We start from the raw sequence: 25,228 nt of genomic DNA on the forward strand, positions 1-25,228 counted from the left end.
AAACTAGTACACATCTGATGCCATCTCTTGCCACTGACGTTAGTGTAGTCTGTGCCCCTGAGCATGGTAGACAAGTACCTTTATGACAGCGGACCAGTCTAGCTCTTCTTCCTCAAGTCTCAAATGCCTACACTTACCCTGCGAGTTACGTTGACCCAAGCTAGTCACAATCCCCAAAACATGCCTCACTCTAACTCCTGACTTTGCACACGCCATTGACAGTCTAGAATACCCCGTTCTCCTGTGCTTACCACGCTCCTTCCTGTATTAGGTGTCCTTTCTAAATGAGCCCCTAATAACCCTGTACTTACTTACCACGTTCTAGTTTAGATGCCTGTTTGGTTGCTGATGCATTTCATTTAGTCAGATCTTCCCTTCCCTCTACCTCTAATAAAGAACAGAAGTAGGAGCTGTATTATGAGTCTTTTCTCTCATTTTTCTACCATCGTAATCTTAAACCACTTTCTTAGTCCTTTGTTCATCATCCCATACCCCCTGCTTCTCATTTTGTAATTAACCCATGAGCTTAGGTAGAAATGTACCTAGGATATGTGTACATAAATAAACTAGATAACAAAACTTCACACTGAAGAGAACATTCTAGAAGTATTTATTTCACTGCTGACCACATGTTACAGCATGCAACTCTCAACAACGAGCTGCCACTCTCCACGCCTAGAGAAGCACCAAATGCTATGGTACCACTAGTTAGGTTTTCAGCCTTTCAAATCCTTCTATTACAAACATCATTACTCAGGGACAAGTCTTTTAGGGACTTAAAAGCACTTATTCTCTATAAAAAGTAATGTCATATTGCATGCACAAAATGCCAATTAGCAGATTTGGGTCCAAAATGAAAAGAAAAAAAATTTATTCTAGTTTTGTAAATCATCAGGAACAAAATAAGCATTTCTCCTTGCCTTGTTATAAGGAAATAGATTTTTTCCCCCTATCAGCAATCAGAACAGTAGTTTTGATGACCCCACAGAGTTATAAAATCGCTCACTGGTTAACTGGCTTTCCAAAGATGTTAAGAAGTAAGAAGTTGGCTCATTTTCCTGTACAATTTAAAGAAATATTTGCAGTATATATAGGAGTTATAGGTTATATTGCAGACCCTTGTGACAATTTTTAAAAGGCCTATTCTCCCATTTAAAAAATTCTATCTCAGAAGGTAAAAGGAAATCCCCATTATCCCTGAGCAAAAAAGGGAAAAATCATAGGTACTTTTATTTGTTAACAGAAGCCACTGTAACTGAGTCCTCTATCTTTAGAACATTCTCAGAGAATTTATATAAACAGAAGCAGGTGTGAGGTGCTCTCAGAGACTTTCTCAGATAAATGTATTTAGTAGTTTGAATAGTCACTCTTCAAAAACCTAAATTTAATTAACTACACAGCTGAACAGTCTCCGTTTTGAAATTTGAGACTATCTTGAGAGGATGCTTATGGGACACGAAACTACTGGGCACAGAAGAATTTTAAAAAATGTTAGCAAATTGTGGCAGGAGGAAGAGACAGGGGGAACAATTGTAGTGCAAAAAGTGAGAAAGGGGCAGGACAAAGCTGTACTGACAGGCTGAGTCTTTCTTCTCCTAAGTCAGGGGCCTCTGGCTAACCGTATGCTATACTCACTCTTTAGTTAATATAAACCAGATGCTGAAAAATAAAATTCAGAATGTCCCAAAGTAATTTACGTCTTTTAAGGAATAAGTAACAGAAAACATTTTAGCTTCTTAATCAAGGAGTGCTATAATAGAATTTCAAGGCATCTTAATACAATTCATTTAACCCTAAAGCAATTGTGCAATAAGCAAAATATAAAAGGAAAACGACAAAGGTTAACTTCCTGGAGGGGCCAACAGACACGATCTTTGCAGCACAGCAATGAACCTTCACATACTGGAGTCTTGTTTCACAGGCCATCAAAAACTCAGGTTATTGAAAATCACAAATGTCACCGACACAAGGAATGTTGATTATATAGAGTCAAACACACTTCCCAAAGGGCTGCCTTCTCTGAAGGAATTTCAGACTGTTGCTTGTACAGGTTGTTTAACCCAAATCTCACTGATGGCTCCGTTAGAGAATGAGAATGCCCCAGTCAGTGCTGTTTTGAAAATGTAAAACACTGGGAGGGAAAAAACAAAAGAAAACAATCTACTGTTCCCTAACATACATGGCTTAGCACCCGGAGAAAGCCTCTGCCCCCAAAAAGAGGCTTTCTACATAGGGTTAAGCTTTATTAAATGAGGTGTAACCTTTCATTTTCAGGATATGTCTTTTCTTGCAAGGTCTTAAGAAGCAGAAATGCCACTTGGATTCTAATACACGTCTCTGTGAGCTCAGTTTCCTGAAAACATACACCTGCCGGGTTCTAGGTTCTCCCTTGACAGTGACTGCATTCACTATTTCACAGCCACCAGAATCGCACGTACACTATTAACATGATGAAAAATACAGCTACGGCTGCAAGTTTGGCGTAAGTGGAACGCATGTTCAAGTACTTCGCATCCTGGCGGTATTTCTTAGACAGACTGGACAAATTGTTAGCCTTCGAATCCAACGCTGTCAAAGAGGAATAAAGAAAACATTCATTAGTCCCCTGGAAGTATTTTATCAGATGTAGTAAGCATATAAATAACCCAAATGAGTGGCACTATACCAAACAACCATGAAGCCTAAATTATCATTTTTGTTTTAAGGTAAGGTTGTATGTACTGAATAATTCATGATCCTGAAGTGCTGTAAAATCTAAAATGCATTTAAAAATGATCACACCAAATTATGTTCCAGTTCTTAAGGCTCTGTAGTGAGGTGGTTAGGAGTGCAGGCTCTGGCCTCAAAGTCTTTGGTTCAAAGCTCAGGGGCACCAGCCCTGAGATGGTTGTCAACTCGGCCTCTCTAAAGTCCCAGTTTCTTCATCTATAAAATGGGGATAATAACAGCAACTATATCAGGGGACTACATGAGAATGCCTGTCACGTGAGCACAAGGCCAGCTTATGGGAAACATTTAAGAAACATGAGCTGACATTAATTCTCTTTATAATCTTTCAATGGTCTATATCATATTCTCTCATACTTTGAAAAATAATCCATGTAAAATAAGACTCAAGTAACCAGAAAATTCAATGAACTAGACACTGAGTGGTAAGCTGTATCTCTATGGCGACTGCTGCCAAATTTCTAAGATTCTTCACACAGTAGAGGCTATTACCAAGCTAAAGCTATCAGAAATTATATTTCAACAGACATAGGAAAGTTGTAACTAAAATACAATGACAGGTGCTAGAAAACCACCAATAGCTACTCAATTAAGCTTTTTAGAACCTTAGTTTTCTTTTTCTACAAGGACATCTGTAATATCATTATTTTCTTCTAATCGTTAACTGAGCACTTAGAGAAATAGCCAGATAGATACAGGTAGGCTGGACTAAAATATATGGCCTATTTTAATAATAAAAACGAATACTCAGTTTGACATAAATGAATTCTGATCACACTTTTTACTTCTTTCAATTTTTGAAAAAACTATGTTGCAATCTGAATTTGTTTGTTCTTCCTTGGGGAATGCTTTTGGAATATTTGGAGTTGCCTAACAGTGACTGATTTTGATTGAGAAATGTGGCATTGCTTAATAAGACAGGCACGACAACCACTTCTAAATTAGCAACTTGTCCTGTGAGTGAGAAAAACACCTAGTCATGTTAAAAAAACAGTTAGATGAGAAATAACCATGACAATGCGGGGAGGAATCTTTCTAGCCAGTCTACTAGAGCGTATAATCCACTGGACAGAGGCTTTTAACTACTGGTTATTGTTGTATCTCCAGTGCCCAGCTCAGAGTCTGGCATATAGTCAAGTGCTCAATCAATAAATATTTGCTAACTGAATCTAAATCTGCTTAGAATAACTGGGCAGGGGAACATGTATTAGGTCATATGAAATAAGTAATAGTTAAGAGAATTCCTTTATATAGGAACATTTAGGAACACAGAATATCATAAAGACAAAGCTACTGCTTGGAGAAGTCATTTAACATATACTTGTTATAGGCACCGCGCAAAACGCTAGAGGACAAAATGATGGTCAAAATGTACATGATCCCTGCATTTGTGAAATTTACAGTCTAGTACAGTGACACCTTTGAATGAAAAGACAAAACCCGTGGCTTAAAAGAAACAGATATACTCATATTTAGGCCATAAAAAAGGGCATAATTTGATCTTGCTGAAAGAACTCATACCAACTACTCTTGGGTCTTAAATACAAAGTAGATTAGCTATGCCACTTTAAAAATTAGAAAGAAAAGAAGTCATAAAAGATGGATTCTTTTTATGAAGAAGCTTAAAGAGGAAGAACACATTTTTTGAAGTAGGCTAATCTTTTCACTGTCCTTCAAATATACTCTGTTCAGATACGCTTTTTCTTCTTAAAATCCCACTCTTCATTCCTTCCTATCAAATTTCAAGGAATCTTTCCTGTTCCATTTCACATTTATCTATTTCCTGTAACATTTTTATAGCTCTCAACGTCTAGATATCTATTTAAAACTATCATACACTAAAATGGACAAGGACGCCACAAGCTAACAAATTCTGCCAGGCACTAGCAGTGTGACTGTATTTAGTAAGCGACTTAATTTTTGTGAACTCTGCTTTTCTATAAAACTGGTTTGGTAGCACCCACTTCACGGGGATTACTCTAAAGAATAAGATATATGTAAACTCCCCCTGCCATATTGCGCAGCACAAAGAAAGCGTCCCATTGATATTTGTTCCCTTGTACCATCTATAAATTATTCTGTGACAATGGGTCTTATCTTCCCAATCAGATAAAGTTACTTGAGGGTAGAAATGTACTTTTTTTTTCAATTAGTGTATCAGCTTTGTAGTAACCAGCAAAGCGTTAGGAGAATTTACACATTTGATATATAAATTTTGGATTTAAAAAAATTCCTGTGCTGGTCTACTTTTCCCAGGTAGAAACTGTAAGTCTGTTATGATGGAAATTTACGCACTCACCCCAAATTTGATGCTTAAAGACTGTGAAGCTATATGCTGGGACAACTACTGACTACTAACTTACAGGTTAAAATTTGCAGTATATAATAAAGGAAAGCCTATTTATTCATGACTATGTAGCAAGACTGAATTTGAGAAATATTCATTAAGGCTTCTACTTGTGATCATTACTGCGAGAGAAATAAAAGAAGTGTAATAAAAAGACATGAAACACATTAATCACTACCTTTAAAGAATATATGCCACATTACACACTTAAGTAATAACATATATTTTGGAATAAATTAAGTAAATAAGCAGACACACACATATTTACACAGGCACCCCGTTATGTGCTAAAAACCACATGGAGCTAAGTGGTTTACGAGTTTAAAGGACACAAAAGATTAATGTGATGTATGTGGGCTGTAAGGATCAGAGTGACAGATTTTATCTAGATTTTCAAGAACAGGTCCAAGACGGTGAGGAAGTGGCCCTAACTGAGTCAGAATATTTGAACTAGGGAGAATGAGAGCCATTTATAATCTCCTTATCTTCCATTATAGAAAACACAATGCCTGGCGTGTTACAAGTACTCACTAATAATGACTGAATAGACCAGACCAGATCTTATCTTGTAGTCAGAGGTTTTAAAAGTTTTTCAGCAGAGGAATTTGTGCTGAAAGTGGCATTTTATAACATTTGCAAGTGGCTACTCAGGAAACCACTACAATTGATGATTTCCTCTCATTCTTCTTTTCATTTCCCTTAACTTTTGTGTTTCTGTAAATATGTACTTACTTAATTTTGTAGTATCTTGGAAACAGTAATTGCTTCTGATATGGAACGAGATACACTGTGCCAACTCAACAAAAACTAATCATGCGAGGAAAACACACATAGAAGGTGTAATCAACAAATAGGGGAACGTTCAAATTTAAAAAAAAATGTATTACAGTAAAAGACACATTGCCATTAATCCCCCCAACATACTATCCCTCGCTTTGAACACACTCATCCCATCGTTCTTGCCACTTTCTGAAGCAGTTCTGGAAGTCCTCTTTCGTGAGTGTCTTTAGTTGCGCTGTCATGACTGCCTTGATGTCCTGAATAGATTCAAAACGTTTACCTTTCATGGTCATTTTGACTTTGGGGAAGAAGTCACATGGTGCCAGATCTGGTGAATATAGCAGATGAGGACACACCATAATGTTTTTATTTGACAGAAATTGCTGTACCAGAAGTGATGTGGGACATAGAGCCTTCCTATTGTGATCACAAAATACGGTGAATGCTGCTGCCGAGTACCATCCAACGGAAAGGCAGGGATCTTCAATACAGGAAGTGGCATGTCGAACCTTACCATGTTTCCCTGAAAATAGCCAGACCATCATCTCTAATGCGTCTTTTGGAGAAAATATGAATATAAGATCCGGTCTTATATAAGACCAGGTCTTATATTAAAATAAGACCCGGTCTATATTATATCTTATATTATTAATTACATTAGATTAGATTAGATTAGATTAGATTAGATTAGATTAGATTAGATTAGACTGGGTCTTATATTATATTGAAGTAAGACTGGGTCTTATGTTAGTTTTAGCTCAAAAAGATGCATTAGAGCTGATGGTCCGGCTAGGTCTTTTTTTTGGGGAAACACAGTAGTAACACTGTGACAAGTTTCAACTTGTTCGGTGCAGTCAGTCGGGTGTGAGCTACGGTTGAGAAACGGTGTGTTTTAAAGTGTGCCATAAATCATCCTCCATCATGATAATGCTCTGTGTCACACATCACTTCTAGTATATGGCAATTTCTGTCAAATAAAAACATTACAGTGTGTCCTCATTTACCTTATTCACCAGATCTGGCACCATGTGATTTCTGGCTCTTCCCCAAAGTCAAAATGATTCAGGACATGGAGGCAGCTATGACAGCACAACTAAAGACACTCACAAAAGAGGACTTCCAGAACTGCTTCAGAAAGTGGCAAGAACAATGGGATAAGTGTGTTTGAAGTGAGGGGTAGTATTTTGAGGGAGATTAAGAGCAATGTGTCTTTTATTATAATAAATTTTTAAAAATTTAAACATTCACTGTATTGTTTGATCACACCTCATACTGGAAGCTTTGTAATGTAATGTTTCTGAGAGATGAATTCTTAACAGTGCTTGATAGAATCTGATGACATAGAAGGTACCCCAAAAGAAGCTATCCTTGCTTATGAAATGAGACCACTTCTTCCTAAGACTTGCATTGCATTTAGATACCTGAGAGTGCTTCCCCTCGTTGTAACACCTCTTCAATGTTGGCCACCATGATCCTCTGGACGTCTTGCAACTCAGTGTTGATGGAGCCTAGGTTTCTCCGAGCGCGGCTATCAATGTAGAGCTTCTTGGTTTTCTGGATGTAGGTATCTAAAAGGATGAAGAAAACGACCATTAACTTGTTTCATGTCCATCAAAGTACTGAAGTAGGGAACAGGAAGTTCTGAGTTTGGTCCTGGATGACAACTATCCATGGTTAGCTACACTGCTGAATGAGTGCAGTATCAAGATTTGAGTTTTGATTTCTTCACTTGTAAAATGTAAAGATATAATTAGATGATCATTCAGGAGACATGCGCTTTGCAAACCTTCAATTTAGAAGTAACTGCTATCAGGATCCCTAGAGAAATTAAGACCCACTACAGCAAGCCTTTCCTGAAAGCAGAAATTTTCAAACTGTAGTCCTTGGACACTTACGGTTTCATTAACTCTACATATTCCCTGAAAAGGATGTTGACAACAACCTAGCATTTCTATAGCCTAATATGGCAAGAGTCACTCTATCATAATAAGTTGAAAAAATTGTCTTCAAGTATTTTCTTTAACATGTAATACATTCCCAATTTCACTGTGTTCATAAACTTCAGATAAAGCAAACATGTGATAGAAAATTTCCCCAAATACCACTATAAAACTGCACTCTCCTTCATGTTTAGCCCATGTCTGTATTTCTCAGAACTGTAAGAAGAATGACTTATGATTAAAGATTGTATTCTTAACGTTTGGCAAAAAATCTTAAGTTACGTGTGCTGGATACCCTTCATTTGCCTCTTTAGGTCTCCTCTCCTCCCTTCTGCACCCTGCTCTTGCCCTGGGAAGGTGACCTGCATGGATTATATTAGTGGGCTCCTTGCCCTCTAGCTTCCAGTTAGTTTCTGTCAGTGGGGGAGCCCCAAGAGTAGGGAAGAAGTGAGAACAGCGACATCAGGGTATTTGTTCCCCTAACTTCTCCCTGAGAAGTCTCTTTGGCAGTATCCCTCCCTAAAAGTTACTGCTCAAGTTGGCCTTCTCTGTAAATTTTCTCTTTCCCCGTTCCAGAAACTGCTCCTTTCTCTCATCTCTTCAGGCCCAGGGATGGTAACAATTACCGTATTACGGTCTCAGTACCTGTGGTTCACCTATAACCTGTTCATATCTTTGTATATAATCCTTCAAGCTAACTTGAGTGTACCAACTTTTTCGTGTGTGACCTTGACAATAGTCTTATTTTTTTTTCTTGGGTTTACTGGACCACTATTGTCTACAAAAGTAAAAATCGAAAAACAGGGCATTAAAAAAAAATTAGCACTTGGAGAGTTTACACTTATGAAACACTGGAGTGTTTTGCTAATTTTTCTTTATTTCTAAAAAGCGATATGACCTACTTATCTGGCAAACTTTACACACTTCAGAAATTCAGAGATCGTGAAAACCAATTTCTTCTTTTAACTGAAAATATCAGTGATGTAGTCTGATCATACTTGTTCTTACTTCCTCTACTTACTGTACTGAGGACATTTCCTTTGATCTATTGCCATTAGATACTTCAACAGGTCTGACCATTGAGGCGTCTTTCTATAATTCTTGTACAAACCTGGACACCATGCTCTTCATGTAGTAAATGTCACCCCCCCCAAGACCACATATCTTTTAGTACTTTTAAAAAATATATTATTCTCCTAAAAGAAACTAAACAGCATTCTTTCTGATTTCCAAATAATGAGGCTTACTGTGAATATGTGGTGTGGTGTGTGTGTGTGTTGGGGAAAAGAAAAACTCAGTTATTACATGTCAATCAAGCAGACCTTTAGACACAGTTCTTGACCCTAATGAAGAATTAAAACAAATAACAGGAAAGGGCAAAGGGCAAGAAGTTCTATGGGGAAAAGATCAACAGACCAGAGAAGGAAGCCTCATTCATTCAAAAGGACAAAAAGAGATGGAAAAGTCAGAATCCCAAACTTCAGTAACTAAACATCAGTGAAATTGTGTCAAAATCTTATCAGTGTAACAAACAGCTTCTCCATATTTTTTGATTGAGAGGTGAGGAGCAAAAACTTACCAAACTCAATAAAGGAATAGGGTCTGGACACAGTGGGCACCTTCTTCCCATGCTGTTCATCAAACTCTGAGTGTAAATCTTCTAGGTAGGCAAAAGCCAACTTCTTAGGGAAGGCGGCTTCACACAAAACCAAGTAACACACCCCTTGCTCAATAATGTAGCTGGAGAGACAAAAAAGCAAGAAATGGTTGTAGAGTAACAATACCTCCAACAATGTGAAGCAGCTTCTCTCGGTGGCATACAAACTTTTGAAAACATTCCAACCTAAGCCCTTTGAGGCTAACTGAATCAGAAAGCCAATTTCAAACCACTAACCCTTGGAGTCAGAAAGCAAAGACCTTCCCATTATGAGGGGTCCATTCCAAAAGGAGTATTTAGACATGTTTATTATAATTGTTTATTCATTACATAATTCTTCAACTAAAGTATCTTAATACCTAAGACTTTTTCTTGAAAACTCCACCCATCCTTTGATTATGTATGATAAACTAGTTAGTATACACATATTTAAACTTCTTCCAGCTGTAAGAAAAACAGCGAAACTGAAAATTTTTGTGGACACCCAACAGTTGAAAGTTAATGTCACAATATTTACTGGGCACAGAAAAGAATGACCTCAGGACTAGTAACACTCCCTAATTTCTAGGGAACAACAACTCTATCAACTGGAAGCTATCCAGTCACAGAACCGACTTCCTCTTGTGAGAGTGAGTTCCTGGGTATTCTGGAAGGGGCTACATGACTACACATCTGAAATATTCTTGGAAAGAGGTTAGGTTACGCAGTGGTTTTCAAATGTCTTTTTAGCCACAGTACTCTAGTTTAGCAAAAATTACATTCAGAACAATTAATATAAATAGCAAATAAAATCAGAAGTTCTCTCGTTTAAGTAGGAGTTCAAGGGCCCAAAGCGTTACACATACCCCTGTCCCTGCCCTTTCTCCGTGCCTCCTAAGGCATCCTAGAAATCCATAGTGTTTATAGTCTATTAAATGGTCTCTCAGGCCTTTTAAAATAATGATGATGATGACGATAGTGATAATACTGTTGCCCTATCTCCTCCTTGCGCACTTGAATTAACTGGTCTCCTTGTCTTCAGTCTAGACCATCTTCTAAACCACCAGTTTTATTCCTAAAGTGTAAATACAACCATATTACTCTGCTTAAAAACTCTAGGGGTTCCCTAATACCTGGAAAACAAAATCACATTCCTTGGTACAACATTTGCAGCCCTCCAAGACAAGTGCAGCCTCATTCCATCATATATCCTAACACACCAATGACATGCTTTTCTCCCACAAGCTAGGTTCGTTCATGTCCTCATGGACTTCTACTTATATTGTATTTTTCTAATTGTGATATTCTTTGATGTAACTGGAGAAACCTTGTTAATTTTCATATGCTCAATTCTACTATAATTTTTTTCTGTGAAATTTCTCTGTATTCTCCCTCCCTCTGATTCCTCAAACTGATTCCCTATAGTAGGGAATTTATTGCTTCCTTCTCTCTGTCCCCAAAGTATCTCATTTATATCCCAATGATGGCATTTCTTGCCCTACGGTTTTCTAGTATAGTTGTTTTCATCTGTGTCTCTCTGCTAATGAAAGTATGAGCTCATTAAAAGCTATGGACATAAAAGGCAGGACTTAATACAAAGAATAAAGAATAAAATCTGGCAAAGAATAAGTCTTTAAGAAATTAACTCCTGGATGGAAATAAAAGATGAGATAAGATTATAAAGGTCCTAAAGGAACCAAGCAAAAGAAAATCTCTTTTCAATTCCATGAGCACTTTCCTAGGTCTTTTGTTCCTAACCCATGGTAGAGAAAAAGATACTACACAATTAAGTGCCTATCATATTTTTTGATGTTAAAAATTAGATTTATAAAAAATGTTTCATATACTGTGCAAATTACTGCCTTAGGAAACTTAATATCCACTACTTTCTTAACCAACTGGCCAAGGTTTTTGTTTTGGTTTTGTATACTTGTTTTTGATGGGTGGAGGGTTTTGTTTTTTTCCCCTTTTAAGTTAAGCACAGCAGGTTGCTCCCGGGTCTGTATTATCTTAGTATCTGAGTTCTAGAATAGCAAGATTATTCAACTAATCCTTTTTTAATTTCCCTCTGATCTTCTTGTCCTTTCTCTTTTTTTTATCACCTTCAAGCTTGACATGTATTAAACATTAATACCAATTATTTGTGGATAATTTGAAGTCCATTAAGTCCCTTTGATCCCTCTCAGCTGGATGCATTATCTATAACTACTGATTGAGCTGCTCTTCAATTATCTTTTACAAGTTCCTTTTTTCCTAAATAATAACTAACACTTATTGATTCTTCTGTATGTGCCAGGCAAGACGTTAAGAGATATACATGGATTCCCTCATTATCCTCACAAAATTATGATGATTGTCCCTATTTTGTAGAGGAAACTGAGGCCTGGAGAGGTATATGTGAATTGTTCAAGATTACGTTGTTAGTAAATGTTTGAGCAAATGTATTAACCTACATATGTCTGATTCCAAGAAGCTCCTAAAGCAAAAAGTTATGTCACTGCATGATGGGTACAGCATTTACTAGACACAGGGTAATAGGTTACATTATTGTACACAAGTTGAATAAACAAACCAAGATTTTCATTTCGCAGAATTAGAGCCAAAGAAGTTGTTTCCCTTAAAGTTCTCTTTACTTTTAAAAAACTGCTACCATTCTCATGAGGTGTTACATACATTCACTATATTTCATACTTAGATGATCACAAAGAAATCAGGATTCTACTCACTGAAAACTCATGGCACCAGCTTCCAAGGTACATCTGGTCGGGGACTGTTCATTCAACTTTCGGAACAGCTGCTTAGCCTGACTCTGGTACTGCTGAAGGTCTCGGCCAGACTGAAAGAAGACACCTTGCTTTAAGAATTTTGCACGAAAATAACACTGCGTGAATTAGTGAGAAGCATCCGATTATGAGGACACTATGTGAATAAGGTCCTTCACTTACAAGTTAGTAAGATTCATTTTAACAAACAAACAAACAAACAAACAAACAAAGGCCTACTTTTAGAACAAAAAGAAAGAAGAAACTCTTAGTTCTTTAAGAGAATCACACTAGTTATTTGCTAAGAAGCAAAAGTATATTTTTCAACCATATTTAAGGCACTCTTAACTTTCAACCCAATGTGCTTCCTCTGTTAGGTCAGTGCCTCCTCCTAAACCATTTCACTGGCACAGAACTACACATGTTCTAGACTCAGGAGAAAATCCCAGAAACAAGTGATGAATCTCATTGTTATGCTGGAATATCAAGCAAATTCTTCCACAAAGTATTACAGTATTGAGCATTTCGGCAAAACTAAATGTGTACACCCATGACTGCAAATTATTACAAACACTGTACCTGCAAGTAGGTAGAAATAGACAAGAGTAAGGACAAAGATTGGGAAATCAAGACATCCTCTACTGAATAAATCTACTTGGTTCCCAAGTTTGGACAGCGAAAGTCTAGGTAGCAAAGGATATGTGCATACAAAAATGAAAATAATATTCAGATACTAGAATTACAGGTAATATTTCCCTGAACAATTTATAAATGATTCTACAATTTTGTTTTTTTTAAAAAGGAAAAACGTGTACTGGGGGAAATAACAGTGTCCATACAAGGTTCGCCCAGGGACTGGATCTGAGATCTAACTTTGAGAATGTACAAAGTGAAATCTTAAAATTCTAGATAGTGAACCGCTGAGCTAAGACTAAAAACAAGGAAGCAGTAATAAAACTGGGTAAGTGGCAGATAAGCAATGTACAAGTATAGGTTTCTAAGCTGTATTTAAAATGGTGAACTGGAAGGGCAAACCAAAACCACAATGAGATACCACCTCACACCAGTTAGAATGGCTATTATCAAAAAGACAAGAAATAACAAGTGTTGGCGAGGATGAGGAGAAAAGGGAACCCTTTTTTTCCCCTATTGTTGGTAGGAATGGAAATTGGTGCAGCCATTATGGAAAACAGTATGGAGGTTCCTCAAAAAATTAAAAATACAACTACCATATGATCCATCAATTCCACTTCTGGGTATTTATCCGAAGAAAACAAAAACAGTAATTTGAAAAGATATATGCACCCCTATAGTCACTGCAGCATTATTTATAATACCAAAGATAGGGGAACAATCTAAGTGTCCATCAATGGATGAATAGATAAAGACGTGGTATATATACACAGCTATTAAAAAAATGGAATTTTACCATTTGCGACATCGTGGATGGACCTTGGGGACATTACACTAAGTGAAATAAGTCAGAGAGACAAATACCATGTGACCTCACTTACATATGAAATCTAAAAAAAAAAACAAAAAAACAAGCTCATAGATGCAGTGAACAGATTGGTGGTTGCCAGAGGGAAGGGGATTGAGGGGGTGAAATGGGTGAATGTGGTCAAAAGGTACAAACTTCCAGGTTATAAAATAAATGTCATGGGGCTATAAATGTACAGCCTGGTGACGATAGTTAATAATACTGTATTGCATATTTGGAGATTGCTAAGAGAGTAAATTTTAAATGTTGTCATTACAAGAAAAAATAGAAAATAACTTGTAATTATGTGTGGTGATAGATGGTAACTAGACTTATTGAAGTGACCATTTCACAGTGTATACAAATACTGAACCATTATGTTGTACACCTAAAGCTAATATAGCTATATGTCAATTTCACCTCAATAAAAAAGAACTCAAATAAAAATGCTAAACTGAAAATTTAAATATGAATAATGAAGTAAATAAGCGTGAAGTGAAGCAGAGGAGTTAGAGACCATTAGAAGTGTTGGTTTGTATACTTATGCAGTGCTGTCTTACGGCAATGACTTATTATAATGCTGTTCACTTGAGAAATATTTCTATAACAATACATATATATATACACATCTGTGCATGTATATATGTATATATAGTTTTATATGTTAATAGTACTTTAAAATAATTAACAGGATATTACCATTATCATATTAAACAATATTGCTTATAGATGTTTTTTTTCCCATCACTGGTCAGCCAGTAAAGGAGAGTAAATACTATCACATGCTTAGAACTAGTGAACAATAGCCTACGTTCCTAAATTTGAACAGTACTTGCCATTATGCGTCATTTGGAAGAGTTCTGACCCTACAACAACCAATAAAAGGAATGTTAAATAAAGTTCGAAATGCAACTAAAGTGCCAAGAAATAATATCAACATAAGATTAATGATTTTCAACCTTGGCTTCACACTAGAATCATCTGGAGATCTTTAAAAAAAAAAAAAAAAAGAGATTACTCATGTCCAATCTCCACCCTGAAACCAATTAAATCATGGAACTCATACGCTGCCCTTTTTAAAATAACCACAGCCACCGATCTTAAGTGTAAGTTTTCTGAGAGCTACAGGCAGGGGAGCACCTTCAAGTTTACTTTATAACTGAGAGGTCCACTTGCCCAAGGAGGTGGAGCCACCAAGAAAAGCAGCTAGGATTTGAACCCAAGCAGTCTGGCCCTGGAGCTCTGCTCCTAAGCATGCTCTACCGGCTCTACAAGAAAACTGCGTCAGTGCCAGCAGGTCCACCGTCGGGGTGCCTTACCATTGGACATGAAATCTAATGCATAGGAAATACTCCCGAAGCCATGTGGCCCTCTGATCTAGATCTCACAAAACAACATAATCACCGGTTCACAGATAAACCCTCAGTGTGCTTCCACGATTAACGTCACAAAGGATCCACGATTAAAGTCACAAAGGATCTGCCAGTCTATCTAAAAATAGTTCGATAAGATGTCCTAATTCTGTTTCCTACTTCATCCAGAACAGGCTTGAACCTTGTATACACTAATAGAAAGATGCCTGCTACTAATCCAATAATGAGGATAGGGATGTCTGGACAAATTAATTTAATGAATTGAAATGAATTTGAGGTCACCCAGTAGCATATTTAGGATTTGGTTCTGTATATAATATAGTAAGTACAGGGTAGTAATTTGCCACGCAACCACAATATTTTTTATTGCTGTCACCTAGGACTGCTGAACTACTGTGTTTCCCCGAAAATAAGACCTACCCCGAAAATAAGCCCCAGTTAAGATCGTCAGCCAGACAGATACATTTAGTATGTTATGACGATGTTCCAGAAGATGGCATGACTGTATTTGAATAAATGTAGATTATTGTACATGAAAAAAATAAGACATCCCCTGAAAATACACCTTAATGAGTCTTTTGGAGCAAAAATTAATATAAGACCTGGTCTTATTTTCAGGGAAACACAGTAGTTATATTAACTGCTGTGCCATCTTTAGCCTTTACATGAATGTTATCTAAGCTCTTATCATTTTTAAATCCCTATTGAACTCAGCTGGTCAAAGGCCAGCAGTAAGGCCTTTTCCTCTAAAAGCAATTACAGTAAGGTGATTAATCAGACCTCAATGGTGGGGGAAGTTTCACTGTAAACAGACTATCTGCATTTTTGGAGTTCCCTGCTGTCTGCTACGTTGGCTCTAACAGTGTCCTCAAGTCTACAGAGCTGGGGCAAAATTAAAGAGAAGAGAATATGGTTCGTTTTGAGGTAGAACAGAAAGGTAGATGAAGAAATTGCAAACATCTGAAAAGGAGAAACAGCAGAAAGGAAGAAAAAAATAGATTATCAGTAAGAGCATCTCGGTTTGAAGAGGTAAGTTCATCTCTCTACCTGCCCTAGGCCTACCTACACTCCTAGTTAAGCAGGGAGGAAACAGTGCATATGATACTCGGACTATATCATTTTTTTATTTGACTTTCTATTGTATTATCTGAATAACCATTCATCTCCAGTTATAAGGCAGTTTGTACACAAACTAGCACAGTAACTACCTAAAACACGATATCTATTATCAGTATAAACAATTGAGAAAGGACATTGAATTATTTGGCCTGAACAATGAAGGCACTTAACTATAAAACTATTTGGTTGAGATACCCTGTTGTGCCACTGACATCTAAGGTGTAGAGACCAGGGAAACTGCTAGACATCAGTGCACAGGGCAGCTTCCCACAACAAAGAATTATCCATTCCAAAACGTCAACAGTGCCAAAGTCAAGAAACCCTGATAAAAAATTCTGTTATGCTACTTAATAGCTGTGTGACTTTACTCAACAGATCTCTCCTCTCTAAACCTCAGAGTTTCCTCATCTATAAATGGGGATAATAACAGTACCTATTAGAACGAAAATTGAATGAAATCACGCACTTCAGAGGCTTAGCACAATATAGTGCTTGATATGTAGCAGGCACTCTAGAAATGTTCTATATACTATTATAATAGTAACAATAAGCCTAGAATTGATATTTTTGTAACTTTTAAAGGTTTAGGACTTAACCATTCAAAGTCAACATTTCTAAAGGAAATCACCATGGAATTACAATCACAAACATATTTTTGTGTAAGTTCCTTTCCTTGTCAATTAAACAAAGCAATCCATCTTGGTAGACCAACACCTAATTTGGAATTAAATTAAGAAACACACAATAATATGTCAATTAATTTTTCAATAAAATAGCAAGACAGAGAATAAGGACTTACTAATATTAAGTAGACATCAAATCTACTTTGTATTCTTTGCCCACATTGGAATTCAATGCAATTAGCAAATTGACCAGATTTCTCCCCCCTTTAGGAAAACTATTTCTCAGTCAAATGACATACCCTTGAAGGAAAATTTCCCCATACCATCTCCCTTCTTCAAATCATGTTCCTGCATTCATTTGAACACTTTTACTCCTTCTGCAGAGTGGTTCTAGAAAATTCTTAACAAATTGGAAGAGAGAAAAACATTTCACAATTGAAAATTCAAGGCATGCTGTTTTTTCATTTTATATCAATGTTTAAACTTTTATTGAATGAATAAAAAACATTTCACTTGTCATGACTGGCAACTTCATAATCTGTATTACTGTTCTTCCAAAACTGAAAGTAAACATATTTCCATATCAAATCTAAAAAGACATATAACCAAAGAGTTTTCATTATTTCTAGATGCAACTGTGAGTTTAGATGTCATTTCATTTTAGAAGACTTTCCTGACCTCCCAAAACCAACTTAGATACCTTTTCCATGATCAACCACAGACATTTCTTCCTCTTCCACAGCAGTTACACTACATTATAACTGATTGTTACTTATCTGGCTTTTCCACTAACCTGTAAGCTCCATGAAAGTAGGAACTGTATCCTCTAATTCCCTGCAATAGCACCATGCTTGGCATATCTGATGTGCGTCATAAGCTTATTTTCATGAATATCTGAATGAAAAGTCCAAGAAAAATATATGCAAAATAATTTTTCTATAACTCATCGTTTTTTTAGGCCTTGAGTTATTTTTTTGTTTTGTTTTTGTTTTTAACTACTTAGGTTGTAGGAGAAAGTAAAATAAACATGATTAAGTTATAAAAATGTCATTCTCATCCTCTCTTCTTCAGAGACCTCCCAACCTTGCTCCAGAAACTTGTCTCACATCAGAAATTTCCCTTGTGGTTCTAAGGCACAAAGCAGCTCCCTTTCAATCAATTTAATACATTTTTGAGATGTTTTTTATAATCCATTTAATACATTTTTAGTTGTTTTTTATAATCAATTTAATACATTTTTGAGCACCTACAAGCATAAAGCTGCTCTTGTAAAAGCTACGGGAAACACAAAGATGAACTAAGAGCTGTCGTTTGCCTGCTAGGAAACTGTATTAAAAGACAAAGGAAAATAGTAGGATAAAGGTATAAAGCGTTAACAGGAATACAACACAGGGGTTATAATCCCAACAGCAGGAATTTATTGAAGGAGGTGGGAATTAGGGATAACCTTGAAAGAAGGTAGTGCACTGAACTTCAAACAGATACCTATATGTGGCAATATTACCTCACCCACTTTCAAAAGATGCCAGCAAGCTAGGTCAAGGATCAGGTGCAAGAGTTGAAGAAGCTGATTTAACCCAGGACCTGTCTGTCAACTTGATTCGCAACAAAAATGAGAAATCCTGAATTTTACCGAAGTCCCTAAAGAGTTGCAGGACACTGGGTGATCGCAACCGGCCGGACCTATTCCGTCTCCAGACTTTTCTTTTGTTTTAGAAGAAACAGGTAACACAGAAATCTACCTCCGCTTGCAGGGCAGATTTCTTCTAACAGGTAATCTCTCCACTGTCAAAAGATACACGAGCACTTGAGAGGGGTCGGGAGTCCTGGGAAGTCGCAAGGCTCTCCCGCGTCCCAAGAAGAAATCCGGTGTTGAGAGCACTCTGGCAGGGATTTGGGGTCGCGAGAACCTGACAGCTCACCTGTTCGTCCTCCTGCATCGAGGCGGCCAGCGGGAGCCCGTCCGCCACTCGGGCGATCATCGTGAGCAAGACCATCTTCACAGGCTACAGGGACCCAACACTGGCCCTCACGGCCGGCGGCGTCTTCCTGACTTCCTCCGCGGCTACAGCAGTTACACCTCTCTTAGCTCCCGTAGGGCCAACTAGCTGCCTGCGTCTCTGCTTCCCGCTGAGGTGGCCGGAAACGAGCCCCGGAGCTTTCCACTACCGGTCCCCAGGATTGGCTTCCCACCGAGAACCGCAACTACCGAAACATCGGTTCCGCAGTGTTTCTTTCCCCCTTCAGAAACTTCCAAGGCCTCGCTCCCTTTTCTGGATTTCGAGCCGCGAATAAACCTTGACCCTTGAAGGAGTGTGACACAGAAACTGAAACAGAATTTTCTAGTTCCTGATACTTTAAGTTTGGGGAGAGGGCTGGGAAGGATGGTGGGAGTTAATGGGTACTTAATTGAAGGATGTGCAAAAACTGTAAACCAGGCTACATATTTTCACATTTTTCTATTTTCTATATTACATATTCTATACATAATATTTCTAGGTTGCGATTTTTGTCTGTTTTTTGTTTGCTTGCTTATTTTGTTTTTGCTTGTTTGTTTATGCTGTATCCTGGGATCCTTAAACAGTTTCTGGTTAAATAATTTATTTATGTATTTAATTTGTGAATAAATGACCAATTACAGGACCTCAGAAATCCCCTAGGTCACCTAGGTCAGTCTCCCTTCCAAAAGCTGAGATCTCCGCTACATCTATCATGATAGATAGGAGGATAACCTTGTTAGAACTTCCAGTAACTGGGCATTTCACTCCCTATTGAGCAACCTCTAGACAATTCCACTTGAGGAAGTATTACCATCTCTCCTTTCTTTGGTGTCCCCATCTCTAAAAAGGGAATATTATCTGCCTCTCATTTAAGCATAAGTTAAAGAGCTCATGGCTTTTGTTACCCTTTCTACAGCTCTACTGCTATTAGAAAACTAGTGTTTCTGGAGAGGATTTTAGGGGGAATACCCAGTAAGACCTAATGATTGAGTTCACACAAAAGATGGACTGGGATACAGACATGACAAACCGATGGTGCATGTAACAGACAGTGATAAAGTGAAATAGAAGGCAATCCTTACGTATATGGGAGCCTAAATTGGTAAAATCATAATAGCCTACATTTAGAATAGCCCACAGATATGACATGATCTAACTTCCCATCTTCCCACTCAACAAGGACATGCCTTTCACCATAGTCCCAAATGTTAATCACTCAGCTTCTATTGGGACAATTCTAGTAATGAAGTATTACTAACACAAATATTTTAACTAAGTGTGCTGCTATGTGGACCAGAGAAGCAGAGAGAAAAGAATGTACCAGGCATGCACAGAGAAGCAGATTTGGAGCAAGAGTCCCAGCTTCTTTCTAGTTCCTGGCTCTAGGCTTCCTGCCCATGGAGTCTATGAACCACCATTGTTTCCTTATAATAAATTCCCCATTTCTTTGCTTAGTTTCTGTTACTCACAAAAACAAACAAAAAAACTAAGTAACAGAGGAATGCAGTTACCCTGGAGCAACACTTTTTTGAAACAAAAGCACTCATACTTGGACCTCTTACTTTTTTCTTCTTAGACACACTAGATGATTCTGATACCCTTTAGACCATAATTTTTATTCCAGGGAAAGGACAGTGGTCTTCTTAGGTCACACAGCAGCCATCGGAAGGCCAGAGTTGTGTCTGTCTGAAATTGCACAACACTTAGACCTCTGGATCTCTGTAATCTGAGTTGCTTTTGCTTTTGACTTGATCAGTAACATCACATTCACACCCAGGAGTTGCCTTTGAGCTTCTGCCCTTTGGTCCTTTGGGCAACACAGGACTGGGTAATAATGGCAAATACAGTGACCAAAATCTGGAAGGTACTCAACTTTTACATTGAATGAAAAAGGGTATGTGGGGAGAGAGCCAGGAGTGCAGTTTCCAGGCTCTCAGCCTCACGTGGAAAGGTGCTGGCTCAGGTAGTAAATGGCCATCAACTGTGACTGCATGGCCATCAGCTGTGGCTAGTTGGCCGTCAGCTGTAACCAGTGAGCCATTGGCCACTAATATAACTGCTGTGGCTATGCTAGCAAAAAATGGGGGCTGGCAAGAAGATGGTGGTTGAGCCTGCAAGCGGTGCAGTGAGGGTTGCGAACAGTGTGGCTCCTGCTTCCTGTTTCTCCAACCCAGCTGCCAACGAGAATATAGTGGTACGACTCCCCTACCTATGGCTCTGTGGGTGTTCCTTTTTGGCCTCACCATGTCCTGTGTTCCTATGTGGGGAGCAGGACCAGAGACCCTGCAGGCTGCCCTGCTCGATAGGATATGAACAAACATTTTTTCAGATCTCTAGAATCTATAAAGCTTATGTATATCATTTGTCTGCCTGAAACCAGACAACAACACTGAAATGGCTCAAATCCAAGAATCTTGGAGTTTGTAAACATTGTACTAGAAAACGAAAAAAAGTAAGCAGAAGCTTTGAATACCAGAGCTGCCAGCAAATTCTGAAAACTAATAAAAAACAAAACAAAACAAAAAAACGAGTAAAGCATTTATCTAAATCAACCTAAATCAGGATGAGACTTTCCATTAAAGCAGAGATTTTACAAGTGAGATCAAATAAATAGAGGCTTGTGTCCACTTACTCTTAAACAATTCTTGAGTGTCTAATTATATTGCAGATACTGAGCTGGGTAATGAAAATGAATAAATAACAGTTCTAGCAATCTGTGGCCCGAATCGACCCCAAGACCAAACATTGTCGCCTAGGGTAAGAGACAGACAAGTATAATAAACAGCAGCACCTGCTTGAATTACATGATTGCATAAATGGAAAAAGCTTTCTCAAAAGTAGATGATGCTCTGGGCAGACAAAAATAGACAGCCACTATATTTGGACTGATATCCAGCCATATGCACTAGTATGGCCCAAGCGGTTATTTAAAAATTGAAACGCTTTCTTACAGATTAGTAAACAGCTGCTGCCCAGAGCAACCATTCCTCAATCAACATCTCCTAATCCCAAGCAACGACAACTCTTTTGTTGTTGGCTACGCAGGTCAACTCGGTTTGGTTCTGATTGGTCACTTTCCTTGCCAGTCGGCTTCCAAAGCTCCTCCTCCCAGGTGGTCATTGGCTACTCCCTAGGATGGTCCCGCCTTCACGTTGGCGCCGGCCGGTCGGCAACGCTTCCAGTCCGCTGCGGGGGTCTAAACCCTGCCTGGGCTGAGAAGCAGCTCCCTGAGTACACGTGGTGGCACCGTCTGTGCTGGTGGTTATTTTGAATTCTCATCCCTGACTAAACCTTCTTAGGCAGGAGTTTATCTTGTTCGTTCTTGAATTCGCTCACAGACCTTACCTGTGTCTATCCACACAGTCGGGCCAGACATTGAAGTGAAAGTAAAGATTTGGGGAAGGAAGGAGGAGAAAAGAACAAAGTGCGCATTGTAAGTAATATGAAAGCCCCTATTTAAAATATTTACTGCTTTAGATAGCCTGCTTGAACTATCGAGCCTTAGCAAAGCTACTCCCTGCCTTCTAGAAGCTCCGTCAGGACTCGACGCCTTTCATCGTGTCTGTCCGGTGTCATTACTTTATCCGGAAAGCCAGGCAGAGCGCAGCTTGGAGTTTGGGATAGTGGGGGATGGGGATGGGGATGACAGGATAGTTGGGGTAGTTGGGTAGCATCTAAATACTAACTTCTAACAGATTTCTTTCTTCCCCTACTAGCCTCTAAATCCTTTCAGAGCAGAAAAAGACAGTTATTCTCCAGTCTAACATCCAGTACCTGGAACCTAATTAATTCTCAATGCTTGTTGAATGAATGATGGAATGAATGGCATGGTCATGGATTGAGACAATACTTCACTGGTTGTATACAGACCAGCTCACATTGGTACAGTACTAAGTCAAGACATATGAGTATCCATCACCATTCCCTTCATTCAATTAGGTGTTCAAGGACTATGGGCTAAGAAGATCAGGCACTGGGTTATACAAAGGTGAACAAAAGAAAAATGTTTGCTGGTGGAGGTTATATTCTACCTGCCTCTGTCTCTGTCCCATTATCCCTCAACCCACTTCCACCTCCATTGCTGTCCCACCCCTCACTCTGAAATAACAAAAAGCCTTGAGTAGTGATTTATTTTTCCTTTTAACCCTTAGTGTTTACCTAGTTTGTCCCTCAGACCTGCAGCCCTACTTCCTTTCTGTGGAGTCCAAGTGGATTCAGTTGTTGCTGGCAGCTCTTAAAATTTCCTGGTTTTTAGCTGCTGCTGTCTGAACAATTTCCACTGTCAGTTGGCTTCTTCCTCTCGTAGTCCTTCGGCTCCTGCTGCTTTCTTGGACCCTCTCTCTTCTACCCCTATTGGTATTTCAGAAATTAGTGAACAACTTTCTCTTTGAGCGATTTTCTTTACAATATTAAGGGTCTCAGCTCATATGGTTATCATTAGTCTTTGTTATCCTTCCTCATTGAAAAACAAGCGGACTTACCCAGCTTTACCTGCCAGAAAACTGAATCCAGTATGACATTAAATGTGACAAAATAGAGCATGACCTACCTTGCTGCTAATGCTTTCTTGTGGAAAATTCTCTATCTTCCAAAGACAATTTTTGTTCATCAGCTTCATATCGTCACCCTTTCCCACATGGAAACTTCCAGCACTGATATGGGACCTTTTTGTCCCTATTTTGTTAGGTGGTATGAGCCCCTGGTTCTAGAAATCTGACAGTCAGACCCAAAGTTTTATGCGCCATTTCTCTAAGGTGGCCCAGGCCTACCTCAGAGCACTTAGGCGGATGATAACCTATATCCTAAAAACAATTCCCTTTTTAAATCTGCGATTTATTTATGCAGCCTGATACTTCTTGAGAATATTACAATGACAGGTTTGAGTTGGGGTTTTAGGGGCTCAAGACAATCCTTTCTTCCTCTTCTACTTAGAAGAAATTGGGAAATAGATATAGGAACCAAACAAAGAAATAGTTAATACTACTTTTGTTATTGATCAAACTAAGTGGGAATGTGGATTTAGATCTGTGATGACTTAAAGGTCTTGTTAACATTTTACCCCAGAATTGGGCCGACTTACCCATCTGTCTGGGAAACAGGCTTTACCCAAAGAGGCAGGCAGGCTCCATACCACATGACAGAGAGCAAACCAGAATGTACCTACACTGAGGCAAGCAACTTCTCAAAAATACTCACCTATTACTGGGTACAGTCCCACTCAAAGGAGGGCTTAAGCCCTACCAGGGGGCAAAAGTGGTCTTTAGTACCTTTGCACTCCAGTTCAATGGCTGTGGTGATCTAGACTTCCAGCGGTTCTCCCTCTGCCAGTCTTTAGCTGGGAAGAGGTTGTATCACAATATCCTTTTTGTGCTGGATTTGACGTTTGTAACTTTTGTATGATATAATGCCTTTTTTATTAGTCTCCTCATTCTGTGTGTTGTACCCCAGTTTATGAAAAAGTTCTTGCTACAAAAGTAAAACTATTAGTTTTTTATATTACTTTGGGGATAGGATGTGTGTTTCGTTAGTGTTCATTATTTTTGTCACCACAAATGGCAAAACCTTAGCTTAATACTGTAATTGAGTTTAGGTTTTTAGCAATTTTGTATTGCTGCTTGAGTTTTTTCAATATGCTCTATGAAAAAAGTTGGGAAATGCTGAAAAAACCTGAAAATACCAATAGGACAGAAGCCCTAATTGAACCCCTAAAATACTTTAAGATTCTGGGAAACATATTATGTATGATGGATGACATTTGAATGATGTCATAAGCTCTTATAAAATTTGTATAATTTTAAACCACTTTTTTTGAAGAGTGAAGGAAAAAGGTCAAGAGGTAGTTTATATCCAGATTAATCTGGATATAAATACCATTTAACACAAATTGGACCAGAGGGGTGTGTGTGTGTGTGTTTTAAGTTGGTCTTTGTAACTGTTGTAATGTTGTAACTATTGAAATTTTTCTCATAGAATTTTCTGGAGGTTTTGTTTTAGGGGAGGAGATGTTGGTGGGGACACAGACTTTTCTTTAAAACACATGGGTAAATTATACATCATGACCAAGTGGGATTTACCCTAGGAATACAAGGTCAGTTTAGCCTATGAAAATCAATAAACGTAATGCACCATATTAATAGAATAAAGCACAAAACTCACATGGTCATCTCAGTAAATGCAGAAAAAGCATTTGAGAAAATCTAATATCTTTTCCTGTTAAAAACAACACACTAGGAAAGAGAACTTTCTTAACCTGATAAATGGTATCTATGAAAAACCCACAACTGACATCATACTTAAAAGTAAAAGACTGAAAGCTTTTCCTCTAGTTTAGGAACAAGACAAAGATGTCCAGTGCTACTCAACATTATACTTGAAGTTCCAGCTAGGATAGTTAGGCAACAAAAAAATAAAAGTATTAAAATTGGAAAGGAACAAGTGACA

At 38.2% G+C, this 25,228-nt stretch overlaps 1 protein-coding gene across 1 annotated transcript; it reads right to left on the minus strand.

Moving 5' to 3' along the window:
• Positions 1-2,277: 2,277 nt before the first annotated feature.
• Positions 2,278-18,934, minus strand: SEC22B (SEC22 homolog B, vesicle trafficking protein). Its single transcript, XM_019714234.2, has 5 exons — positions 18,710-18,934; positions 12,157-12,266; positions 9,374-9,534; positions 7,276-7,422; positions 2,278-2,568 (listed from the first exon to the last, which is right to left on the minus strand). The coding sequence occupies exons 1-5, from the start codon at positions 18,782-18,784 to the stop codon at positions 2,414-2,416; spliced, it is 648 nt and encodes a 215-aa protein (XP_019569793.1). The 5' UTR covers positions 18,785-18,934; the 3' UTR covers positions 2,278-2,413.
• Between the last annotated feature and the right edge of the window lie 6,294 nt (positions 18,935-25,228).

Source organism: Rhinolophus sinicus, linkage group LG14, assembly GCF_036562045.2.
Source record: "Rhinolophus sinicus isolate RSC01 linkage group LG14, ASM3656204v1, whole genome shotgun sequence".
Taxonomy (NCBI): Eukaryota; Metazoa; Chordata; class Mammalia; order Chiroptera; family Rhinolophidae; genus Rhinolophus; species Rhinolophus sinicus.